Source organism: Elaeis guineensis, chromosome 1 (assembly GCF_000442705.2).
Source record: "Elaeis guineensis isolate ETL-2024a chromosome 1, EG11, whole genome shotgun sequence".
Taxonomy (NCBI): Eukaryota; Viridiplantae; Streptophyta; class Magnoliopsida; order Arecales; family Arecaceae; genus Elaeis; species Elaeis guineensis.
In genome coordinates this window covers 145,964,873-145,988,313 of record NC_025993.2, presented here as the reverse complement: position 1 = coordinate 145,988,313, position 23,441 = coordinate 145,964,873, and the positions used below count along the sequence as shown (strand labels likewise).

Here is a 23,441-nt window from a genome sequence, read left to right as displayed (position 1 = left end):
ACTACCAGGGCTCATGTGGTTACAATGGAATCTCCAACAGATACAGCATGACTCCAAGCTGCTAGAATGCAATATCTAGGGATTCTGTATCCCTCGACTATACATAAACCCAAAGACCATGAAATGTAACTGCTAAACCTCAGTTAGAACGACACTCCGTCTCTCTGATTTCTCCTTAATTCCCACGCAAACACCCTCTCTAACTTAAGCATTAGAGGGCCCAGCTGGAGTTTCTCCAAAGAGTTCTTTGACTCCCTTGATGTCAATGGAAGCAGCACATCAATGATCCAGAGATCGACAGCAACAGATTGGCACCATTTCTGAAAACCAAACGAAAAGCTATGCCATCCAACAGAAGGAACCAGTCTAATACATCCCCTATCAGATCTTAAGGTTCCTCGAGAGAGGTCACCCTGCAAGAATCCAATCTCCCTCAATTGCGATTGTTGACTCCATTGCCGCCACCATCTTCTAGAGCGCTAGTGAGCATAGAGCAATTCAACCGGATCCAACAATAGTGCAGACCCTAACTAATCAAGTTAGGAGTCTGATGCAGGGTAAAAGTCTAGGAATGTAGATCTAAAATTAGAACTTAATGCAATGCAAATCCTAAATACAAAATTGAAATCTGAATTCGACGCAAGTTAATTTTGACAACAATACTTTATAAAAACACGAACAACAGAAACCAGAGAAATAGAATTAAACAAGAAAAGAATTAGAAAGGCTGAAAATTTACCATGGCTCGCAAGGATTGTTGTCAATTCTGCTCAAATATGGAGTTCGTTTAAATTCCTACAAGGTTCAAGCTTTCATTTTTCCGTTAGATGTCGAATCCAAAGGTGGGAGGGTTCAATGTTTCCGGAGTTGGTGATGAGAATTGGAGAAGTCGACACGACAAAAGTTGTTGAGCTATGATCGGGATGGTGCGGTGGTAGATTGGTGTTGGGTTGGCGTTAGGATCAGCGGTGGATGCAACTCGATTGAGGGGAGAACGAAGTAAACAGAATAGTTAAAAGAAATTTGGGAATCACTCCCATACGGCCTCACACCGTTCGACGCAAAGTGCGAAGGCAAACATTTAAGAAAGAAATTTTTTTTCTTCTTATCCTTCATGAATACAATGCACCTTTATTTATAGACCATTTTGTTTAACAAATTTATGAAACTAACCGGATAACAACTAAACAAATTCAAAAATAACAACTTAAAACAAATCCCTAACAAAATATCTAAAATAATAACTTGAAACAAATCCCTAACAAAATATTCAAAATAACAACTTGAAATAAATCCCTAACAAAATATCCAAAATAACAACTTGAAACAAATTCCTAACAACTAATGGATCCGGTCACATTCATCAAATGTGGACGAACTCAACCAGGGGTAATGGGTGCGAGCCCATCATCAAGCCAAATGCTCGAATTTCGAAGGCGACGGCGCACATACGTTCAAAATATGCCCGATTTGCATGAACTCTTGCAGGCTTCGAAAAATTCGGCTCTGACAAATGGATCATAATATACTGCTTATAAAGCTTTGGACTGAGTTGTTGCAGCTCAGTCTGTGTTATCCAAGTTGCGTCTTCTTCAGGCCGATACAACCATTTCACCAGAAAACTTTATTCCCCACCATCTACCGTTGATCCAACCCGATCGTCTAGAATCGCCTCAATGTCATCTTTCTTCTTCTGCAAGGAAGTTCTAGGGACAAGAGGTGAAGGTGGCAAAGAAGAAACTGGGTTTTCTATGTCTGGGTAATACAGTGTTAGATCCTCAACATTAAAAATGAGGCTAATTCTCATATCGGATGGCAAATCTAAAAGATAAGCATTAGACCCGATCCTTTTAAGGACCTTAAATGGACCCATATTTTGTGCATGTAATTTTCGAACAGCTCGTTGTAGAGGCCATCCTGGTTTAATCCTCACCATCACCATTTCTCCCTTGCCAAATTCTTTTTCACGCCGGTGTTCATCTACAGCCCTTTTATAATTTTCATTGTTTAAAATTATCTTACGTCGAATTTCATGATGTAGATTGTGCATATGCTGTGTGAAAGATGATGCATGCTCACTAATTCTATGTTTTAGTAAAAGTTTTACTAAATTAATCGATTTTCTAGGATTATATCCTGTTACAATCTCAAATGGGCTCATCCCAATTGTTCGATTTACTGAACTATTATAAGCAAATTCTACTTGTGGCAGGATAATGTCCCAATTATTTATATGTTCATTGACAAGACATCTCAATAGATTCCCCAAACTCCTATTTACAACTTCAGTTTGTCCATCGGTTTGGAGGTGGTGTGAAGATGAGAAAAAGCAATTTTGTGCCCATGATTTTCCATAATTTTTTTCAAAAATAGCTAACGAATCGAACATCCCTATCGGTCACTATCGTTTTTGGTAAATCATAGAGCCTAACAATTTCAGATACAAAAATTTTGGCAACATATGTAGCATTGGAAGTTTTTGGACAGGGAATAAAATGAGCCATTTTGGAAAATCGATCAACAACAACAAGAATGGAGTCATGTTTCCTAAGAGTCTTTGGGAGATCCAAAATATAATCCATACTAAAGTCTTCCCATGGTACATGCAGCACAGGAAGAAGCATGTACAAACCGGTGTTCTTTCTAGTCCCTTTTGCCCATTGGCACATCCTACATCCGGTAACAATATGTGCTACGTCCTTTCTCAGATTCCTCAAAAAGAAACAATCCTCAACAATCCTACAAACCTTAAGACTCCACCTATACCTTCCCCCGAAGCATCGCATGAAACTTCAAAAACATTTTCAAAATCAGGCAATTTTAAAGCTGGTGCTTCTATCATCTTTTCTTTTGTCTTTAAAAGCCTTGGTCGCAGATTTTGTCCAATTGAATTCTCCTTTTTTAAAACAATTTGTTATTGGGGCCATTATGGTACTAAATCCTTTAATGAACCTACAATAAAATGTAGCTAGGCCATGGAAGCTCCTAGCTTCGTGAATATTCTTGGGTTCAGGCCATTCCTTAATGGTTCTCACTTTTTTTGGATCTGCCGAAATACCATATACGGACATAACGAATCCTGGAAAGATGAATCGGGGTTGCATAAAAATGCATTTCTTTAAATGGATGAAAAAAAAATTTTCTCAAAATTTTGAAAACTTCCCTAATGTGTTCAATGTGTTCCTCTTTGGCACGACTATAAATCAAAATATCGTCGAAATAGATCACCAAGAATTTTTCAATGAAGGGTCGAAAGATCTGGTTCATGACCCTTATGAAGGTGCTTGGGGCGTTCGTCAAGCCAAAAGGCATGACTAGCTATTCGTATAATCCCTCTTTTGTTTTGAAAGTAGTTTTCCACTCATCCCCGTGTCTAAGCCGAATTTGATAGTAACCACTACGAAGGTCAATTTTTGTGAAGATGGATGACCATACATCATGTCTAACATATCATCTAAGCTTGGAATGGGAAATCGATACTTAATTGTGATTTTATTAATTGCATGGCTGTCAATGCACGTACACCAACTACCATCCTTTTTGGGGATGAGAAGCGTTGGGACCACACAAGGACTCATGCTTTCTCTCACAAATCTTTTTCTAATCAAATCCTCAACCTGATGCTTTAACTCTGCATGTTCCTTCGGATTCATTCTATAATGTGGCAAATTAAGTAACGACGAACTAGGGATAAGGTCAATCGCATGTTGTATGTCTCTAAGAGGTGGGAGTTCATTAGATAATTCCTCAGATATCATGTCACCAAAATTCAGAGAGTAGATTCTTAACAGCTAAAGGTGGCTCAATTGAATTAAGGGAATAGATACCTCCCTAGCTACCAAGGTGTAAACAACATCAGTGTCAATTTCTATGCAATTTTTTTTTATTTAAAATATGCAAGGGTTTGGTACTTTCAACACATCCTGGCGGATTTCTGAAAATTTTTTATGAGCTCGAAATTGGGTCAGTTGGAGCTCGGGGTGCTGATTTTGATGAAATTGATTTGGCAGAATTCAAAACAACCTTTTTACCTTGATGTATGAAAACATCCATTGGAAGGATATCACACCAAATTTGATCAGAGTAAGCCGCAAAACTAAGAGGAACTAGACATCGCTACTTAACAGGCAGCATGGTCTTATCTACCCAGGCAACCTTATATGGATTAGGATGTGGTCCGGGTTTAAGACCTAGATGATTAATTGCTGATTCAGAAATAACATTAATGCAACTTCTGCCATTTGTAATGACTTTGCAACTTTTGTCGCCATATGTTGTGTAAGTGTGAAAAATGGATGACCGTCGCCCATCATTTTCTCTCCTAGGGTGAGCTAGGACACACCTCATGACTTGTAAAGGCATGCTTTCATCAAATTGATCAACCTGATCAAATGCCTCTTCGTCACTAGGGATGTCTACTGCCATGTGTTCAACTGCTTCTATGTCTTCAGCATCCTCAACATCTTGTTGAACCACAAGATTCCGTTCAGGACACTCGTAAGCATAATGTCCTACCCGATGGCATTTGTAGCACTTGCCCGGTATATTTTCTTGTTTAACAAAGGCTACCCCTTTCCCTTTAAGGTCTATGTTTGGTTTATTTTGCATGCTGCCCGAATTTTTTGTGTCCCTATCAGACCATTTCTTAGGATTCAACTCCCCAATTTGGAAAGTAGACCTTCTAGCATATGTTCGGAAAAATTTTCTGTACTCCAACACAAGTTGGAAAGCCTCTCAATGTTTTCAGCTCTATGTGGTGCAATTTTGCGCTGCAAGTCCTCTCGTAGCCTTTTACGAAATTGTGAAAGGATCATTTGCTCATCCTCTCATACATCACAACGAACACAGTTCGTCAAACTTGTTCATGTATTCTGTTACGAAAAATGAATCTTATTTTAAAGCTAGCAGTTGATCGAATATATTTTGTTTATAAGTTGGGGAAAAGTACTCTTCTCTTAGTTTTGCCTTCATTTCAACCCACAAGGTGATGGGCTCTTAACCAATTCACTCTAAATGCCATTCGACACCAATCGAAAAATGCATGGCAGCATCGATTAATTTCATTTTTCGCAAACCAAACTCGATGTTCATCCGACATTTCATACCAGTCAAAAAACTGATCCATGTCAACGAGCCAATTGGTAAAAATTTTAGGATCTAATTTTCTATCAAAAGTAGGTGCATCTATTTTAACCTTGTTCATGATGTCATCTCGAGGGCCTAAATTTTCTTGAAAGAGTGGGTTATTTCGTGGAGGAGTTCGCATAAGTTGTCTCCTAAAATTATTTTTAGTGTGACCTACGATCCCATTGGCAATTTCTTGCGCTACATTATTTAAGGCAAGTTTATTTTTGCATTCCTGAGTTGCTTCTAGAATGGAACCCTATCTTTGATGTCTTGTATGTCGGTAGATAGTTCATTCAATTTTAACAAAATTTTACTAAATAGATCTTCGAGATCTGCAGGAGTGTCATCTCTGAACTTTGTTCCTGCTCTAGTTGTCACAATTGAAACCAAGCTCTAATATCAAAGCTGATGCAGGGTAAAAGTCTAGGGATGATATATCTAAAATTAAAACTTAGTGCAATGCAAATCCTAAATGCAAAATTGAAATCTAAATTCGACGCAAGTTAATTTTGAAAATGAAATCTTATAAAAATACTAACAGCAGAAACTAGAGAAATAAAATTAAACAAGAAAAGAATTAGAAAGGCTGAAAATTTATCATGGCTCGCAAGGATTGTTGTCAATTCTGCTCAAATATGGAGTTCATTTAAATTTCTGTGATGTTCAAACCTTCGTTTTCTGTTAGATGTCGAATCCAAAGGTGGGAGGGTTCAATGTTTCTAGACTTGGTGATGAGAATCGAAGAAGTCGACACGGCAAAAGTTGTGGAGCTATGATCGGGATGGCACGGTGGTAGATCGGTGTTGGGTTGGTGTCAGGATCGGTGGTGGATGCAACTCGACTGAGGGAAGAATGAAGTGAACAGAATAGTGGAAAGGAATTTGGGAGTCACTCCCATATGGCCTCACACCATTCGACGCAAAGTGCAAAGGCAAACATTTAAGAGAAAAAAAAAATTTTTTCTTCATCTTTCGTGAATACCATGCATCCTTATTTATAGATCATTAGTTTAACAAATTTATGAAACTAACTGGATAACAACTAAACAAATTCCGAAATAACAACTTGAAACAAATCCCTAACAAAATATCCAAAATAATAACTTGAAACAAATCCCTAATAAAATATCCAAAATAATAACCTGAAACAAATTTCTAACACCTAATGGATCTGGTCACATTCATTGAATGTGGACAAACTCAACCAGGGGTCATGGGTGCAAGCCCGTCATCAAGCTAGATGCTCGAATTTCGAAGACAATGGTGCACGTAGGTTCAAAACATGTCCAATTCTGCATCAGAGGGGACCAGCCAACAAAGCAATCCCAAGACTGGTCAAATCAATGACCAGGACCTAGCTAGGGAAATGACTAGTCTCACCATCACCAGTCCTAGAGAACACCAAAGAAAGCTCCTACTCGAAGAACAAATCAAGGGAGCCCAAGAAAGGGGGTGACGGCCCCATGAAGAGTTGGGGACCGATTTGACCCGCCAGCTCGATGAAATGAATGAGCATCCGACCTGGGTCATGGAGGAGGTGAAGGAAAAGAGGGTCAACACTTCAAGCGAGCCTCTCCTTGACAACATGCCAGCTTTCACTGAGCAAATCGTGGCAGAACCTCCTCTTGAGATTCAAGATGCCCCAAATGGACCTATATGATGACATGACAGACCCCATCAACCACCTAGAGTCCTAGGAACTCATGCTGCTGCATGAAGCTTTTGATGCAAGCATGTGTCATGCCTTCACAGCCACCTTGAAGATGGCTATTCGAGCATGGAATTCCGGCCTTCAACCACACTCGACCAGCTTGTTTGATTGACAAAGTCAGAGGTTTTTCAAGCACTTATCAGTGGTCATAATCACCAGAAGACCTCTTCCAACTTGATAAATATCAAGCAGAGGAAGGATGAGAACCTCCGTGAGTTCATTAACTGCTCCAACTCTGAAGTACTAGAGGTTTGTGATCTTGATCCAGCCGTGGCTATAGCAGCCCCGATGAATCGCCTAAATAACTCTCCATTCTGCTTCTCCCTATCCAAAAGGTCCTCCAAGGACCTCACAGAGCTCCTCACACAAGCTGTGCATCAATGCCAATGATACAATGAATGCTTGGAGGGAGTCAGGCAATGATCAAGCAGAGAAGAAGAGGAAGGGTCAAGATGATGAGAAGGCCCACCACAAGAAGAAGAAGCCCATGGAGCAGAAGGAGACCCTGCGAAGATCCTCCATGAAAGTTAACTATTAAATGTCAATTAGAACGACATTGTGTATCTTTGATTCATCCTTGGTTCCCTCACAAATGCCCTCCCTCTCTCACTTAAGCATCGAAGAGTCCAGCCGGAACAAAGCTCCCCTTTATTGTATTGCAAATCGATAGAAGCCACACACATCAGTGATCCAGAAATCAACAGCAACATGTTGCATCCTCATTCAGCTCTATTCATGCCCAATGTAATATCAAGCTAGGTAAGATTGTCAATGCAAGTGAATGTTTTGGTGTAAAGTCCTTCAATCCCTAAAACTTTGGGCATAGGGACACTGCCAAAGTATTAAGATGTCATAAATTGACAGTGGCATGCCTCTGAAAGGATCAAGTAAGGAAAAGGCAATGGTACAAAATATCTGAAAAAAGTGCAAATTTTATTGTGTGGGTGAGTGTCCCATTTTTTTTTGCTGTTGTTTTTGTTTTGGTTTTGGGGGGGTGGGGGGGGGGGGGTGTGATGTGGGTGGCTGTATATTCTAGTTATTGAGTTATTCTAGCTTTGATTATGATAGATCTTGCGACAAAGAGTCCTTCCCACATAAAAGGATTAGTTCTTTCTGCAGCTGCTTCTCAGTAACATAACTCATGCCATGTATCCTCTTAAATTTTTATTGTTTGCATATTCTGCATCAATGATAGATTTGCTCCTACACCTGCCTTCTATAAATTTCTTTGAGATATAAATGATATTTGATAACTGGACAAAAACACCCTTTTTACATTTGTATTTAGAAGATCATTTTTCTATCTTTTCATTGTTTTGTACAATAGAGAAATTTGTTGACAATGATCTGGATGGCTTTGCTCTTCTCTGCACAGACTACCTCTAAAGCTGAATATCATGTGACTTTTCTTTTTTGTAAATGTGACTACTGTGACCATACTTCTCCCCAATTGTGCCATGTCAATCCGAGCCTGCAAGATATATGCATGATACAAGAGGAACATACCCCTGTATGCATATGTTCATCCATGCCAATTCCAGGTGGCAAGAACCAGCAATGCAGATTGAGACTTGCTAACACTGACCCAGAACAAGGTTGGGCATGTGACCAGCATGGAACGGCAAAGCACACACACCATGGAATAGCTACAATATATGGTAGTTCAATCATTTTTATGTTATAAAACTTCCATAACATTAGCATTCACCCTTTGACTCCCCATTAACTAAATCATCAATGGATAACATGCATGACCAGACCTACTTGTGAATGTAGATTATCATTGCATGTATAATAAGTATAGAAAGGCAAAGATTAACATGGGACAAAATAAACAATGAATCTGTACAGAATTAAATAGAGAATACTGATCGATATGTTGATAAGAAAAATTCCTATGTACCAAGAAAAGAAACAAATTTAACCCAGATAATTATTATAACATTTTAACAACAGAAAATGGCACAAGTCATCTGAAATACCTAATCCTCTTAATGTTTCTAACCAGTAAGATTGCAATCATGCCTATGAACAAGAAGTGTTGCACGATTCAAAAAGTTGTGCAAGGAAAAATTTTCATTTTTAGATGTTCATTTTTATCATTATCACTGCTATTCCATGGTCAACCCCATTTTAAACAATTAGGAGTACATATATGTGCTTTTGCCAAATGGCTTTCTCAACTACTGGAAGTTCAAATATGTGATTTTGTAAAATTGGTGAAGTGTCAATAAGGTTGAACAAAAACCAAGATAGAAAGATTCTAATTTGACACCTTTAAGTTAAAATGGATCATGACAGAGTGTAAGAAGCTAAAAATAACTCTGTTTCTTCACTTACATGCAACAGACTGTGTTAGCTCGCTCAATGTATAGTCCACAGAGAACCAGCCTGGTGTACGCACGCCATTAACATCATAAACCTTCTCTCGGCTAGGATAAACACTTGCAATGTTAGTGCAGTTGTTTAATTTTATATCCGGTACACAAATCCCAACTTTATCCATTGTTAATTGCACATCACACCAAAGAATTGTATCACTTGAGCTAATAGCAAGTGCAAACTGGAAGGCATATGCACTGGAGTCAGGAAAAAGCCCTGAAAAGCCTCCCTTAGCTATGATTGCAGGGGCATTACCTGCTACATAGAAAACTGTTTGTTAGTTTTCAAGAAAGCCCAAAGAAAAAAGAGAGAAAGAAAGAAAGAAAGAATAAAACAGTAGAAATTGAAATTTAAATGCTTTTTCCATCAAAATCAGATAGATATATAATTGACAAGATTATGAATTACATCATTATCAGGAAAAAGCCAATAACGTTAGATCTCCAAAAACAAACTCAAGGCTACAAGCCATTGTTTTCGAGGAAGAATCCTGATCTCCAGTCGGTTAAAAACTTCTGATTAGCCAATTTTGATGGATAGGAATGCAAAAAGTTCAAATTAAGGCTTCTATTAGTAGGACATGCCAAAAAATACTTGTATTCTCTCGTATCAACCTAATCTCTCCCTTCAATTCCCTCAAACAACCTCACAAAAGTTCTTCTAAAAGTAAAAAAATCCCAAAACTAAAACCCCCTAACTATCTTCACTACGAATGACTTTCCCCCTCAATTCTCTGGAACATCGCGGAGATGAAACTCGCCCCCACCCCACCAAAAAAAAAAATCATATTCAAATATATCCAAATAGAATCTCTTCATGGAATCCTATAAAAAGTAAGTCAGACATCCATATTTGGAAAACGCACAACAAATTTATAAGCTTCCGCAATTTTTTTCTCTTTAAGCCCATCGAAACAAAGTAGCCCGAAAAGATTCACATAAAAAAAATCCGTAAAATTTTCTCAGTTAAAAAAAAAAAAAAAAAAAAGAGAGAGAGAAAGAGAAAGAAAGCACCAAAATTCAAGCACAAAGAACAGGAAGGAGAAAAGAAAAAAAGAAAAGAACTTCCTTCAGCTCCACTCGCCGAAATTAATCCCACCAAAGAACCAAACCTCCAAAAAAATAAATAAATAAATAAAGGGCAGGGGGTTGAAGAAGGAGTTTGTGTGTACCGCTTAAGGTTTGCCAACGTGAGGAATTGGTCCCCTGGGCGGTGACCAGACCCAGGTGCTGTACTGCCAGGAAGAATGCCACTAGGAAGGAGACCTCCCAGCCTGAGCTCCTCCCCCTCATTGCCACCACCACGACACAGAGAGAGAGAGAGAGTAGCAAGTTGGGTTCTTTCCCTGCAACAGAGGCTCCAAGATCAGTACAATCGGAGGAGAGATACGATAGGGTTTTTCTTTTTCTAATCAGGTCCAGGGACGTTTGTATTTTTATACAAGACTTGGAAGTTTATTTCCAACGTTCTTCTTCAAGGACTGCTGTTTTTTTTATTATTATTATTTTCTTTTTCTTTTTCTTTTTTTTTTTTCTTTAAGAGAAAGGAAAGGAAAGGAGATGCTGACCGCTGACGATGAGGCATTAATTTTTGGATAGAATAGACTGGTTTTTATTTCGTCATCGGCGTCTGGCGGCTGGAGCCGAGCCGCGGGGGTGGGAAAGGCTTTTGAGAACTTTTGACCGTTGTCTCAAGGCTGAGGACGCGATCACCTCGAGCGCGGCGGGCCATCGTCCCGTCTAATTTGATGAGTGACTTGTGAAATGCTAGAGAGATGGTTTGTAACTAACCTTTTCGGTTTACCGTTGGTTTGGTGATTTTACCATGGTGACTTGATCGGTGAAAATTCATGGCAAAATGTAGTTTTGTTAATGCAGACCCCCACGTCAGTCATTCACTGTAATTATTTACACCTGTACAAAGGGGAGGTGTAGAAAGAGAAGCTGTACGCACGAGAACGTACTTTTAAATTCTTTATATATGACAATATAGTTTATCATCATTGCATTAAGCTTTTCCTTATCGATACTTCTTGTGGTGTCCATAAGAAAGTGCAGTTTATGAACAAAAGGTTCACTGCTTATGTTTATGAATAAGAGTCATTTTTCCTCTCGATGGAAAATTTTTCAAGAGAATTTGCACAAATTCACTGCTCACTAGGTTGCAGAGATTTCTGCATCCGGCAGCTGATGCATCACCCGTGCAGCCCCCTTTGTCCGTTTATACTGCCTTATGATACTATGGGACATCAAATGATGCATGGCCGTGTCATTATTGTTTTATCTTTATTCGTCATAAAAGTACCAGGGGATGGGAAAGGAGGACGCACGAGCTGCCACTGGATTTGGTGTTTACGTGAATAAGACGACAAAAGAAATGCATTTGGTCACGGGATTCACTTGCGCGTTGCCAGTTGCAAAACCCGAAGGCGTACGCAATCGACCAGTCCCGTCCCGTCCCGTCCCCCCGCATTTGAATATATATTAAATTGGTATGGGAGGATGCACGCCTCCTTTATTTGAACAGCCTCCTCAAGTTGGCCAGCCACCGGAAACTCGGAAGAGATGGGCGGCAAGGCCACTATCCGGTGGAGGAAGCACAAGTCGATGGACTCTCACTGTATCCTCGGTCAGCTTCCACGCGGAGTCTGAGCCTAGCCGCCATTTCCTCCAACGTGGCGACGATCCGAGCCGAGACAGCAAATAGCAGCCACGCGTCGGAAAGAATGGTGAAGAAGGCCGTGAGACGCCGGATGCTTAAGGTGTGGACCCAGTTGGAGGCCCATGGTGACAACCTGATCAGGTGGGGCCCTTGCTCACCAAAATCGGAATAATCGGACCGGATTCACTGGAATGCCACCATTTTCACTACAATTATCTTTGTTTTGATTTTTTTTTTTTTTTTTGGTAGTAACTTGGTTTTGATTTTTTTTCTTTTTTTTTATTTTTTTTTTTTTTTTGGCAAAGGGGTTTTGAGCGCATGATGGAAATTGGCTTCTGCTTTTCGTGAGACATGCAAGATATTTAAGTTCTACTTCCACATAAATAATCTTTTAAAATAGTATAAAAGTAGTAGTCCTACATCATATTGATGCTGATTGATTTTTTTTTTTTGGGTAGAACATTAGCTTGTATATACTGACATCCACCAGTGTCCAAAACAAACATTGGTTGAGCCTGGTCAACCTTTAGGCAATTTCCAAAGAATGAGTCCTCCATCAAAACAAAGCGTGACTCCCGTGCGAAGTCCTCGCCAAAAGTGACATCCATGTTTTGCCAAACCTATGTTCCATAATCACAATTTTTTTCAGAAAAAATCGCTTTGCCCATATCCTCTTAACAATAAGAAGATGAATATAAGACGAAATTATCGAGCAGGAACCGAATGGGATCCCAGCACCAGCCAGATGGCAGGTGGCGCCCCTGGGCTTCATGCAGAACGCAAGATGGTGGGCCCCATGTGGTGGGTCCCGCAGTCGCGTCGTCCACGTTGGCCACTCCGTGTGGGGCCCATCTCCCAGTGGAACCCGCGTGCCGCACCCATCCCTTCTTGGGTGCGGAGGGAAAGCTGGACCGCACCAGCAGCCGCGTCGAGTGTTGGATGCGAGCTCAAGATGGTGACGAAGGGAGAGGACTCCCAAGGAGAAGACCAGTTTTAGATTTTAATAGTAAGGGCTAAAGAAAAAAGAAATGTCGGAATTAAAAGGAAGCATATGAGACATTCTCATTCTCAATAATAAATTAACGATATATTGATATCTATTGGGTGGGTCACGAGAGGGCGTGGAACTTTCAATCATGAACTTGTTAAAATATTTAGTCAATTGGCTCCAAATATTGGACCAAGTACGCTACCGCGTCATAATGAATGATCGTTGGTAGGCGAATGCTGGAAACATTTAAGAGTTCGACAGTTTGTGACACCACATGTAGCCTTCTCCTAATGCCCCTTATTTGACCTAGAGTTTTTTTTTCACCCTATTTTTTTGAGGAAAAAAAAAATAGGAAAAAGATAGGCAACATCCTCAATATCTCATCGAGTCCCAGCGATTCAATAAACCCTGCAAGTCCGCATCAATACCACTTTTATTATATAGTCAGATTAGCAACCAAACTTCTAGACTGTAATCAAGTAAAGCTCCGAGCTTGCCCCCAATACTCATCCGTTTTTTCTTAAATATCTAAGTAATTATTGTGTATCCCAGTTTCTATTTTTTCTTGCTCCTTAAAAAAAAAATACTTGTTTATATTCCGTATTGTTGAGCCAAATTTGATCCACCTGATGATTCCGATCCTTAAAGATCTGACAGACACCTGACATTATGACATAGATGATTTGGAACATGCATTATTTGATATATTATTGCCATTGGATATTAGCCAATTACATAAAATCAATCCCTGGACAAGGCTTATATCATCGGTGTTCTGCCGATCTCATCTCATCTCATCTCATCTCATCTTCGTCTTGATTCTTTATGAGCTATGCTATAGTTCGAAAGCTCTAAAAAATCGTTGGCACGTTGAGCATTCTGAGTTAGCACTTGATTATAACGGTTTTTATTTCCTTACATAGATAGCTGGCCCCATAACCAATTGTCAATAATCCGCCAACAATCTACTACTCCGATTTATGATGATTGCTAACCGCCTAACAAACCTTCTTCTATAAAAAAAAAAGAAAAAAAAAAAAAAGAGAGAGATCTCTGAACATCATCTCTTTTCACTATTTTTTTTTATCTTTTTCTATTGTTCTTCTTTTTCGACTGTCATTAACTTAAATATCCAAGGATTCTCCATCGAAGAATCTTCTATCTTTTTTTTTTTTTGATATATGTAGTTTTTTTTTTTTAAGATGGTTAGGATTCTGACGGTCTAATCCAACTAGACGCAGAATCTGAGCTATAATATCCCATCGGAAAGGTACAGCAACGCCTACTGATGCTTTGCTACCTATCTCATATTTTTTTTTCATTTTTAATGACTTATAGCAATCAATAACTTTTTTAGAAAAATCACAAATCATGATTTTATTTATTTATTTAGTTAAGACCGAGATTCTGAGAGCGTGCAAGGAAGTCCAAACATTATCGCAGAAGAAAGAGGCATCAATTGCGACCTCCTTGTTTCGATTCACATGGAACAAAATCTGTAGATGGCAACTCGACAACTGGCACATATGGGAGATGTTGACCTCCATTGTGTATATGGGACCCATGATCATCTTCCATGGGACCATCATCCTTGGCAGGCATCGATGGCGAACGATGAAGAGTTAAAAACTATGATTTGAGATGGAGATTTGTGGGGTTGACTCGAAGTCACCGGGTTTAGCATTGGAAGTTCAAGCTTCTCTCGGGCTTGATTTATTTTGCAATCTTGACTGGGTCATAAATCTATCGCATCGCATTCAGAAAGAGATCGTATTCGGAAAGTGGCAAAACTTTTTGACCGGATCCAATGCGACCAATTAGAATAGGCCTAGGCCTAATTCTGTCTTCATCCTTACCCAAGGAGAAAAAAAAAGGAAAAATTCTGTCCACATGACCTGGTCAATCAATTTATGAGATTTACGTAAAAGATGAGATATGTGATTAGTTGAGACATTTAACTATGTGTGTGTATTGAGGATTATTGACTAAATAGCGATAGAAATTTGAATCGGCTTGAGATGGCACATTATTTCTTCTAAACTAAACACCAATACTCTCTTTAGCAACTCATGCATTCCAATCATCCATGTTTTTGTGCCATAATTTGCGGTCGAATCAGTTAGTTTGTTAGCCTCTGCTAATTGAGCTGGGAATCTTTGTAGTTTAGACATGAAATTGGGAAAAATTAAATTTGGGATCAAGGCCATTCATGCATATATAATGCAGCAATCATAATCTGATAAGCCCTTCATGATATACGAGATCGTGCATTTCATAATATTGTCATCAAATAACAACTATCATGTAATTTAACGAAAGAGTCCGGACTCAAGCCAGACTAGAGAGGATCTCAAGCCACAATAATTATTCTACCTGAAATGCTTGGATTCATGATGCTTATCTTCGCTTCTTTTGTCATCTTAGTCACCTTTTTCAGTGGACAGAGCCAGTAACTAATATGACAGGCAGTGGATGGAAGAACGCACTGCAACAGTTCAAGACATATCAGATATTAGGAATATCTAACATTATCATGATCCATAATCTCTGATAAAATTTGCAATCCCCATGCTCACCTTTTAGACATCCTATTTATTTTATAGATCCACTTATTAGAACATTCTCATGATTTGTATTGCAATTGTCGCTTCGAGTAGGACAAAAGACACAAAATGAATGGAAGAAGACACTACAGCAGTATGAAGGAGTTTCAGATATTATGTTACAAATAATATCTAACACTATCATGATCCATGATCTCTAATAAAGTTTGCAACCACATGCTAGCCTTTTACGAATCCTGTATTATTTTTTATGCCCTGTAATTTGAGCATCTTAACGATTTCCATTGTCAAGTAGACGAGTGCTTGCCTTTCCACATGCCCACTATGATACATGGAAGGTGAACAAACTTTTTGTTGTGATAAGTAATGGAGGTTCGGAGATCTTTATTACGGAAATTGACACAATTCGCATAGCTTCTCAGCTTCAGAATGTACATAGTTGTGATTAAAAAAAGAAAAAAAAGGTATAATGAGGACATATTTAGCAAAACGATTTTTTTAACTATCCAAAATGGAAACTACCAAGAAATTGTAAATTCTTTTGATCTATTGCTTGCTAAAACAAAAACCGGGTGATATAGTGATGGTATTCATTGTTTAACCATTAAGCTTCTTGTATTTCTATTTCATTTGTTCTTTTGAGCAGGACAAAAAAAGTGAGTGGTCCACACTTTTTCTTTCATTGCATAAAAGAAACAAAAAAAAAAAATGTTTTTTTTTTTTTTTTTGTAAACTCAGAAAAACAGTATTTTTATCAAATCTTTTATCGATGATGTGTTAGAACCCATGGTTTCTTCATCATCAAGAAGGGGGAGGGGGGGGAGGGGGGGGGGGGCGAAAAGAAAGACGTGCTACGACGCATGGTCGAGTATCTATGGAACCCGTCAACTATCCACAGCTGCTTATTGGTCAATGACCCAAACATGAGAATAACGGTGGAGCCAGCTTGAAAGATGAACTGGCATGAGACCCGTGCTACGCCATAGGCCTTAACAAATAGAAGGCAAAGTCAAAAATATTCTCAATTTTCGGTGCTTTCAGAACGTTTATCCAAACTGTATAGATACCAAAGAAAGTTATTGAAAACATGATTAAATTATAAAAATTTTATCAAAAAAAATAAAAATATATAATGGCAAAATATCTTGAATGTAAATTTTTCATTAGCGGCGTTGGTGACTCCCTATGGATAATAAAAATTATTTATGTTTCTTCTTTCAAAATAAAATTTTAGATAATATTTTGAAAATATCCATACTGAGAAATTTTAATTAAATTAATTTATATAATTATAATAAATTATTAAATTAGTATCATAATAGCACATTGCGTCTAATTTTATAAAAATAAAATTAAACAAATCATAAACAATAATTAAAAAAAATGCATGCACAACTAAATTCAATCAAACCCTATACATATGTATGCGTATATATGCACATATCTATGTATATATGTATATATGTATGTATGTATGTATATGTGTATAAATACATGCCTAACATAGAACCCAAACCATCATCTACTATCCTAATTATTTTTTTTAAATTTATTGACAATATACATATCCTTTAGACTATTATATATAAATATTCAACACAAAACCAAACAAAAAAAAGAAAAAAAAATAAAGAACATAACAATTCACTTATACCAAAATTACGACGACGTCTGCATAGAAATCAGTTTAAAATCGATCTTTCATATATTTTCTATACGGCCATTCATATATTTTTTTTTATATTCCATCGATTTTATGCATCCTAGATGCATATTTTTATTATGCGCCTCCCTTCTTACAAACCCTAAATCTAATTCCTTTAATCATTTACCCATCACCGCCGCTTCCCAACCCTATCTCCCGACCACTAGCCTTTGCTCTACTCACCCCATCAATGCCGCTCCCCTAATCCCCTCTCCTCTCCTACTCTCTCTCGAGCACCATCCTTTTCTTCGCTTATCCCACCACCACCCCTTCCCCAACTCTCTCTCCTCTCCCACTTTCTCCCTACCACTAGCTTTTTTCTAACCTACCCCACGATCAGGACTTCCACAACCCCCTCTCTTCTCTCTCTATCGGTGGAGCTAATGTTTTAAAGATGAGTATCGTCCAGCAAGCTACCTCAATGATTTGATTCCTCTTTTCTTGCCTCCTCCGGCATAGAGACGCAGATGGTCTGTTCCGAGACAAGAACCAGGTATTTTTCATCCTCTCAATTTTATTTTTTTCGACTTCCTCATTAATAATTACTCTTTTTGTCGCAACCCAAATTCGGAATGTAACATGACCATGCTATCGAGAAGTATCGCCCTCAATAGCACGAAACCTATTAATCATAATCAGCTAAAATCTATCATAAATAAAATATAATAAGAGATTCAATTTCATTATCTGTCAAGTAAATAAATCCATATTGGTTTAAAGCATCTAAATCTAAAATCAAATATCAACATATGTCTTACAATTTATAAAAATTCACTACAAGTCCATAATCATTCTATAAATTATGATTCAGCTACAAGATCTCCAAGCTCGCCAGCATAGACCTTTAAGCTTGGATCATCCTTCATTCCTAATCTTATTCATCTATAAAAAAAAAAAAAAGATATGAGTTACACCAACTCAGTAAGTAAATCTTACACATTCTTATTCGGATCAAATATAAGTTTAAATATTCATCAATAAACCATTCAAGAAAATGATTATCATTGGAACATAAAATCTTTATAATAACAGTATATCATAAATCAATCATACCTTTATATATGCATAAATCATGCAATTTACGTAGACATAGTTTTCAATGCATAGCATAAATAAATTCATAAATCATGTTAATTTTATAGATAAAGTCATAAATTACTTGTTATTTTATCACATCATAATTCTTAATAATTCTCTCAGACTAAATGCTAAGATTACTTTATACCGTAACGGGGTTATAATTAAATCATACCTATAATTCATTGATGAGGGCCGTATGTTGAGCTATTGTAATCCGCTAGCGAGAGCCATATGTAAGACTACTATAATCCACTGACGAGGGCCATATGCCAAGCTACTCTAACCCATCGGCAAGGATCGTGTGCCAAGCTACGATAATCCACTGATGAAGACCGTATACCTACTATTATAACACACTGGTAAGATCATACATAGTTATCTAAGAGTCTATAGTCATACTTCTTAAATTATATTTTTTTAAAATAAATATTCTCAAATTATACTTTATTGAATCGGCTTGAGTGCCTATAAGCAGGCATCCATGCACCTTCGCCTTGGCAGCTCGGGACAAGAACCCCATGCATGTTGGAGAGCTCACTCTTGCCGGCGCCAGCAACGATGCTGGAAGCGACCATATCCCATCAATCCCCATACCTCCTTCAGTGCATTAATAGCAATAGCTAAAAAGAAGAAGATGATGCAGGCGTTCATGTAGTTCATAGGGAGGGAAGGGAAGCCCTTAACTCCGAGCAATGCTATTTTCCCGATAGACCTGGGCATATGGTGCTGGGTACTCCGAGCCCCTGCTCACCGTAGGAGAGGCCGTGTAGAAGATCCAGAAGATCGACTAGTGGAGAGACAATGCACCCTATGACGGTACCCACGACCTGGCTATCAAACATAGACCTTGGCCAACGCTAGCGTGAGGTAGCTGATCTTGGCAAGCTTGGCGTAGCTGGATGCAAGGAAGTTGTCGGTGAGGCTAATGCCGTAGGAGTTATAGAAGGTGAGGATGGAGATGATGAGGTACACAATGATGATACCCATGCTATACATGTGGCGGATGGACGCATCAGTATTTTTGTCACGCATCAAATAGAGGCCTTGCCAATACAAACGTCTCTGTTTATATATATATATATATTATATTAGATTAGATATTAAATTTATATTAATATAAATATAATATTAATATATTATAATATAATATTAGATATCATAATAGTTTATTATATTAATATGATACTCATATATATTAATATGATATTAATATTTTAATATAATAAATTTATTAATATAAAAATAAATATAATATTAAATAAATATTATATTAATATAAATAAAAATATTATATTAGTATAAATATTAAAATATAATAAATATTATAATATTAATATTAATAATATATTATTATATTTATATAAATATTAAGATAATATTAATATTATATTATATTATTATTTAGTATTTCATTTTAATCATTCATTGATACTTTACAAAATCTTAGTCATGGATCTTAAAAGGATATATTTCGAAAGAAAAAGTACTATCAATTTTTATCCCATAAGAAGTGCCAAAATCCAACTCCCCCATGAATTTCTACTTTCTATGAAATATGAAAAGTATCTTTTTATAAATTTTTTTTTATTCTCTTTTTTTTTAAATTTCAATCAAATAAAAGACTTATTTTTTAGTTTTTAAGAAAAGCCTCTTCTCGCCTCTATTTATCGAAAATCAGACGGGTCCTAAAAGCACCATAGAGAAAGGAAAAGGGAGCGGAGAGTGAAGTCATGTTAGCGTCGGCATTCTGCGAGTGGCTGGCAGATCACTATCCATTAATGGTAGAGAAAAATTATTGGTTGAGCCGAACCCACGGTCTTATTTTTGAATCAGCTCAATAAATAATCGATAGATATAAAAATATTAGCGGAGATGAAAAATGTCATCGATTGTTTACTCTTTTTGTAGTGATTTTTTTTTGGATCCGACTTATCTCCTCTCCTCTTACCAGCACCACCCACTCTAACACCTACCGATCAGAAAGCATGGCATGGACCTCCGCATTGAGACTTTCCTCATCTGCTTCGATAGTCAATGCCTCTTTTTCCAACTCCTTCCTTCTTCTGGAATGTTAATTATTGGTTGAATCATATGATGCATCATGTTTTTTTGAAGCAGTTTAACCATAGTTCGACAAGTCTAAAGATCTACATAGAGAGAAAAAATTGGGCAAAAAAAAAAAGAAAATTGCCCGCCACTTATTCTTTCCGTCTTCACTTCCACTCTCGACCTGCTCTCTCCTGGCTCTTCTTTAGTTTTGTCTCCGGAGTTTTTGACAAGAAATCTAAGGAAAAGCCAATTGCTGCCGAACTTTTAAAAGTTCAAAAGACCAGAACTTTCGGCTCAAATAATGAGAAATCCAATTAAATAAGTCGAGAAAACCTATAACTAGATAAAAGATCACAAAACATCCGGTTTTTTCAAGGAAAAAAAAAAAAAAAGAAGAAAAGTTGGCGCGGATTTCCCTACGGTGTGTGCTAAAAGCGATCCAGACTATGAACCTGACCGCAAATTGGTTTGGTTTATATTATTTATTTTTAAAAATTAAATCTGATGTCAGTTTGAAAAAAGTTTGAGCCAAAAAATAAAAAAAATCTGTCGTTTTTTCTTTTTGAAATTTTAAAAATCAATTTAAACCAACATATTTCTAAAATTTTTATATTTTTATAAAATGAAATTTTTATGTTTGGATTTGGTCAACCCATTTAGCTCATACAATTGAATATCAATTCTATATAAAATAAAATTTTTATATTAAGACTTAATCTAAGCTATTGAATATTAACCTAATAAACCGAATCAGACTAAACTAAATTTTTTAAATTAATTTTGAGTAAGGCTGAAATTGGATCGGATGTGGATTGGATACTAGCATATTCATATCCATATTTGTTTTATATGACTAATACAAATACAGATATAAATATTATTCAGATACAAAAATTCATACACATATTTGTTTTAAAAAGATACGAATATAATTTAGATACTGAAAGTGTAGATATAAATGTATATATAATTTAGATAATTAAATTTTGTGATCATAGAATCAAAAATATTACTATATAGATGATAAATCAAGTTAATAACATATTTATATTATTATATATATTTTTTAAAAATCAATAAGTGCTATCTAAAATTATTTAGAGTTATATTGTTATAGCCCAAACCTCAGCCCACCGAAGCCATTCAAACGAAAAAAAAAAAGAAAAAGAAAAAGAAAAGAAGAAAAAGAAGAAAAAGAGAAAAAAAAAGAAAAGGAAAGAAAAAAAAGAAGAAAAAGAAGAAAAAGAAAAGAAAAGAAAAGAAAATAAAAGAAAATAATAATAATAATAATAATAATAATAATAATAATATATATATATATATATATATATGTATGAACAAATAAATAAATAAATAAATAAATAAATAAATAAAAATGAAATTGATGAGAGAGAGAGTTTTTCTCTCTTATCTCTCTTCTTTCAGTCTGAACCCTGACTTTCTCTCTCTGGATTTTGACTTTCTCTCTCTACTTTCTCTCTCTAGAATTTTCTCTCTCTAGGATATTTCTCTCTCTTGATGGATTCCTCTCTCTCTAAAGTTATTCCTCTAGGGTTAGCGTAGGGGAAGGCTTCATCTGATGATTCTGATCGAGTTTAGAGACAAGTCTGATTTTAAGCGAGATTTTAATTTTGGGATTTGTTAGATTTAATTTTGAATTAAATTAATGTAAAAATATAATTTTGGATAATAGGCACGGAAGAATCTTCTAGAAGTTAGTCGATCCGTTCATTTAGTGCTCCGTGAAAGGTAAGTAATGATTCATCTTATCAAGATATTCCATATTTATTCTGAAAATAAATAATTATTCTCTGAAATTATGCATGATTTATGAAATTATGTTTTGAAAGAAAAGTGTTTTTGAAATGTTATGGTATATCGATTTATGCACATATTTAGTGAAAAATTATGACATATTATGGTACAGTGTTTTGATATAGATCGGATTTATGCTCTCAGTCTAACTATGTTTCAGTGGGCCCCGCCAATGGGGATTATACGTTGGTACTTTGTGGACCCTGCCAGTGGGGGTTGTGCGCTGGTATTTGTGGACCCTGCCAGTGGGGGTTGTGCGCTGGTATTCTGTGGACCCCGTCAATGGGGGTTAAACGTTGGTCATAGTCAAGGCTGTTGAGTTACGAGTGTTTTGAATCGAATCGGATTTATGATTATATTATATGTGAAATTTGAAAATATTGGATTTGCATTAAATCAGCATGAAATATATTTTTATGTTATTTGCAGCATTGTTCTTGAAAATTAAATAATATCTGAATATCTGGTAGAGAGACTTGTTACTTACTGAGCTGTCTAGCTCATTACCTTTCTTTCTATTTTTCAGATTCAGATAATTAATTTCGAACGTGGGAAGAAATATTGGGACAGAGCTTTTAGAGGCGAGATTTAACATTGTCAACTTCATTGAACTTAGATCTATTGTTTTTATTTTTTTAGCAAAAATTTTATTGGATGTAAGACATTTGATTTAATTACTTGAATTAAAGTTGAATAATAATTATTTGAATTTATTCCGCTGCGATGCATTGATATCGTGATGAGATGCCTTGCATGCTTATGGAGAGAGTTCTTCATGAGTGTGCGGCGGTTGCCGCGACCCTCGATTCACAATCTCGGGTCGGGGGCGTGACATATATATAGATTCGAATATTCGGATATGGATCAGATAGTTATCTATCCATATTCATATCCATTTTTCTTTGATAGATATGGATATGGATATAGATATTAGTTGAATCTTCAAATTTCTATGAATATCTGAATTATTTCGGATGCGAAAATAGATCTGTATAGATAATATCTATTCCACTTTCACTATTTTAGGCGATTTTTGGTTTCAATTTTACAAAACCAATTTGATAGTTCCGTTTCGACTATATCTCTATAGTAATCCAACCTGATCACTGGATATCTTGTTTGCTTTAGATTCCTCCAAACCAAATCCTAATAGAGTTGAATCTGACGATCTCTACCTTAACATGAAGGGCATCATCTATCTTTGCTACCAACTGCTTTTTCTTGACTGATTTTCGCAAGATTATGATGAAGAATTTTAGAAAATCCATGAAATAAATATGGTTGTGGTATTAATGATTGGTGTTCGTGAGGATGTTCCTTATATTTGTTGATTAGAATTATATATATATATATATAT

At 36.6% G+C, this 23,441-nt stretch overlaps 1 protein-coding gene across 1 annotated transcript in view; it reads right to left on the bottom strand.

Moving 5' to 3' along the window:
* The window catches only part of LOC105038943 (glycerophosphodiester phosphodiesterase GDPDL3), a 41,541-nt gene extending 30,886 nt beyond the window's left edge, over positions 1–10,655 (bottom strand). Inside the window, 2 exon segments of the mRNA XM_010914875.4 lie at positions 9,178–9,474; positions 10,391–10,655. Coding sequence (XP_010913177.2) covers positions 9,178–9,474; positions 10,391–10,511 — 418 coding nt within the window. The 5' untranslated portion in view covers positions 10,512–10,655.
* Positions 10,656–23,441: the final 12,786 nt, after the last annotated feature.